The sequence below is a fragment of the Quercus suber genome, unplaced genomic scaffold, assembly GCF_002906115.3.
Source record: "Quercus suber isolate HL8 unplaced genomic scaffold, Cork oak 2.0 scaffold_449, whole genome shotgun sequence".
NCBI lineage: Eukaryota > Viridiplantae > Streptophyta > Magnoliopsida > Fagales > Fagaceae > Quercus > Quercus suber.
Window position 1 is genome coordinate 599,699 of NW_027069900.1, and position 4,221 is coordinate 603,919.

General features: G+C 33.7%; 1 protein-coding gene across 1 annotated transcript; it reads left to right on the forward strand.

Annotated features, from left to right (window-relative positions):
- Positions 1-1,417: 1,417 nt before the first annotated feature.
- LOC112012833 (uncharacterized) lies at positions 1,418-2,374 on the forward strand. The gene is made up of 2 exons (XM_024045208.1): positions 1,418-1,816; positions 2,057-2,374. The coding sequence occupies exons 1-2, from the start codon at positions 1,418-1,420 to the stop codon at positions 2,372-2,374; spliced, it is 717 nt and encodes a 238-aa protein (XP_023900976.1).
- The last annotated feature ends 1,847 nt before the right edge of the window (positions 2,375-4,221 follow it).

The window sequence follows — 4,221 nt, forward strand, 5'->3', positions numbered from 1 at the left end:
CTCCCACACCCCCCCCCCCCCCCACACACACACACGCACACACACACTCTCTCTCTCTCTCTCTCTCTCAAAAACACAAACATGCCTCCATTGTTTCTGAAAACACCCACAAGGAGAAAGTTTCTTTCTGAAACTGAAATGACTCGTTTTGGTTAGAAACAAGCATTGCAATTTACAACACACTAGAGGTTTTGTTGTCTTCTTCCACCAACTCAGACTGAGATGTACCTTCATTTTTAAAGCAATTTCAAGACTATAATTTTATTTTCCATTTTGGTTTTGGTTTTCTTTATTGTTTGATTTATTTTTTTTTTTTTTGCCCTGGCATTTGTGATTTTTTTTTTTTTTCTGTTTTGATTCTTTTGAAAAACTCAATATTTTTACTTGAATATTAGGGTTTCATATTGGGTTTTTCATTGATTGTGGGGGAAATATTCTGTTTGGGTTTTTCTTGATTATTTTTTTAGGGTTTGAATTTTCTGGGGTTTGATGTAAGTGTTTGTGTTTTTTTCAGATTAAGAAATTCAGTTTCCTTTTTCGTTTGGGGTTTTTTATTGTTGTGGGGTTTATTGCAAGGGGGTTTGTGATTTGGGAAATTCCACGTTGTTACTTCAATTTTGGTGTTTTTGGAATTGTTTTTGAGCAGGTGCATTATTGGAATTGTCTAGAAAGGTTTCACTTTCAGATTAGGAAATTCAGTTTCCTTGCATGATCAAAACCCAGATGATTCTCTGTCTAATAAATCAAGGGGTGGCATTGTAGCATCTAAGATCCCAAGTGGGTGAGCAAGTGTAGAAAGTGTGTGGGAGAGGAGTGTTTGATTTGATTTCTTGTTTGATTTTTTGATGAAACTTGTAAGAGTAACGAAAAAATTAAAGGTGGGTTACAGAGCATAGACGGAATGAACCACAGGTGGGTAAGGTGTCAAAATAAAACCATGGTTGGGTAAGTTTAATTCAGGCTAAATCATAGGTGGGTAATCTGTAATTATCCGATATATTCTTTGTTATCTCAACATTGCTTAGATATACAAAATATTCAAGGGCAAGGATATGATGGAGCAAGCAACATGCGAGGTATGTGGAATGGATTACAAGCTTTGATTTTAAATGATTGCCCATATGCTTACTACATCCATTGTTTTGCACATCGCTTACAATCAGCATTAGTAAAAGCATCAAAACAAGTTAATGCCATTAGTCATTTTTTTCTTGCATTGCTTTTTCTGATCAAAATTGTTAATGCTTCATGCAAGCGCAATGAGCAATTGAAAGTTGCCAATGCTAATGAAATAGCACGTTTGATTGATCTTGAAGAGCTTGAGACTCAAAGTGGACTTAATCAAATTGGAACTTTATAACGACCTATAGAATCACGTTGGAGTTCACATTTTAGATCAGTTTCTAGCTTATTAAGGATGTTTACTTCAACTGTTGAAGTTTTACAAAATATAATTGATGATGCAATTGATGGAGAACATTGGGCAGAAGCAGAGTTAACTTATGAGAGTTTAACTTCACTTGAATTTGTCTTCATCTTGCATTTTGAGAAGGAAACTATGGAGATCACTGATAAACTTTGTCAAGCTTTGCAAAGCCAATCTCAAGACATTTTAAATGCCAGGTATTTAGTTTCATCTACTAAAGCACTTATCCAAAAATTTAGAGATGATGGATGGGATGGCTTACTCACCACTGTGATATCATTTTGTGAGAAGCATTGCATTGATGTCCTAGATATGAATGCTCGTTATGTTCCGAGGCGAGGTCGAGCTCGTAATCAGCAAGATAACGTTACAATTGAGTATCATTATAGAGTAAATATTTTTTATACTACAATAGATTCTTAACTACAGGAACTAAATTATCGGTTTAATGAAGATACAATGGAGTTACTTAGGCTTAGCTCAGCTTTAGAACCTCGAGAGGCATTAAAATCTTTCAGAAGTAGTGATCTTTGTTTGTTGGTAGAGAATTTCTATCCATAAGATTTCACAGATTATGACAAACAAGTGTTAAAAAATGAGCTTTATCATTTTGAGCATAATGTAGTCCAGGTTCCAGAGTTCAAAGAATTGAAAAGTTTATCTGAGTTGTCTCAATGGTTAGTGAGAACTAGAAATTCAGAACACTATAAACTTGTTTATAGAATGGTGAGACTTGTGCATGCTCTTCCAGTTTCTACTGCTACTATAGAGCGAGCATTTTCAGCTATGAAAGTTGTCAAAACTAACCTTCGAAACAAAATGGAAGATGATTTTTTGACGGACTCTTTGATGTTATACATTGAAAAGGATATAGTTTTGGCATTTAGTTTGGATTCAATTGTAAATGATTTTGAAAATTTGAAAGAGCGTCAAGTTCCCTTTTCATAGATGATTGTATAAAGAAACAATAGTGTTTCGTGTTTTTTGTTTTTGTTAGTAAATGATTGTATCTTAATATATTAAGAAACAATTATTTTTGGGTATTTGTCTTGGTTAATAGTTTATTAATACTATATAGATGCGTATTTGAAATTTTTTTTTTCGCTTATCTCCGGCCCCCCCAACTTAAAATCCTGCATTCGTCCCTGACATGCAGGGCAGAGAGTAAAAATTATCATGCTCAAGTTATATAGCAGTCTAGAGCAAAAGTTGCTATTAATTACTTCTATCATAATAATTTTAATATAGAACACCAAAGCAGGCCAATGGGAAAATCATATATTCAGTCTTACCTTATTTGAAGATAGTTTCAACTATTGGAATGAAAATCATATAAATCATCCTTAATCCTAACTCAGCAGAAAATAATATATTCAGTCTTACACATATTCCAACTTGTCTTTAACTATCTACAATAGTCAGAGTTGTGGGAAGTTTGCCCGTTTCACCCTTTCTAGTTTTCCAAACTCATAACCACCAAGCTCAGGGATTCAGAACTTTACACAATGCAGACTTTTTTTTTATTCTTCTAAGATATATATACATACACACACACACACACACAAAGAGAAATACTTGACAATAGCATCTACAATAGCATATACAGAGGATTATTGAACAGAGACACATTTGAAGAACAGAGACTATAGCATCTACAGAGTAATGAACAAAGCCACATATAGCATCTACAGAGACAATAGCATCTACGATAGCAAAGAAAAAAAATTGAATAAAGAAGAAGACATACCCACAAGGAACAGTGTGGGTCCCACACTTTTTAGTTTTTGGGTTTGAAAACATAACCCGGTTTAGGTGCCAAACCAGGCTTAGGTGATATTTGGGAATTTTTGAGTGATAGCACTGATAGGAAATGAGTTATAGGGTGATGAGTGAGGATATTTTTTCACCCACACAAAGCCTTAATCTCTTGAAAGGAAAACCCAATTAGAAGATGGTTATAATATTAAATTATTAATTTTAGGTAAACTGGACGCACTCTTTTACTGTGTTTGCGATGGCCATCTCCTTAAGAAACTTGGGAGAGAAAATCTCCAAGAGTTTCACAACCTCCTACAACTGTTCCTCAATACTTTATATTATTCTTTAACATTATGTTTAATTAGGGTGAAAATGGAAATGATAGAAAAGGGATAGAGAAAAATAAGGTCTCTCCATTGTCTGGAATGTTTGGTTTTGGTAGCAGACGTGTACAGTTGTACTGGTCAATATAGTCACTATTGTGGCTTGGCTTCGGTCAGGGTTGCTACAAGGAAGAAACTCACCGGTTATACATGGTCACCTGTATGATGTTGCGTGGCCAGTTTGGGTCGATTTTTCTTTTTTCTTTTTCTTTTCTATGTAAAAGTTCTAATATTGTGGTAGCTTATAATTAAGCATCTTATACTGAGTCTGAGACTTAAGATAATGTCTTGTTGGTTTGTTTGAAGGAGCTTCTTTCAGGTTTTGGTGCTGTCTTAGCAGCTGATATATTTTTTGAATTTACAAATTAAAAAATTTAATATTTTAACATTTCCCCCTCCCCCAACACACACACACACACACACACATGTTTGCCCACTAATATGAAAACTAAAATAGCATTGAAATCTTATGTTCATGTGTATATTTTTTTTCATTTTTTAGAACTAATCTCATGACATGCCTAACTATATTATTAGTCCACAAATGCGTAATATTAGTGGACAACATGTAAATCTCAAATTAGCATAAATATAAAATTATCATGAATTTCATATATGCAATAATAATTATAATAGCATATAATTATTATTATA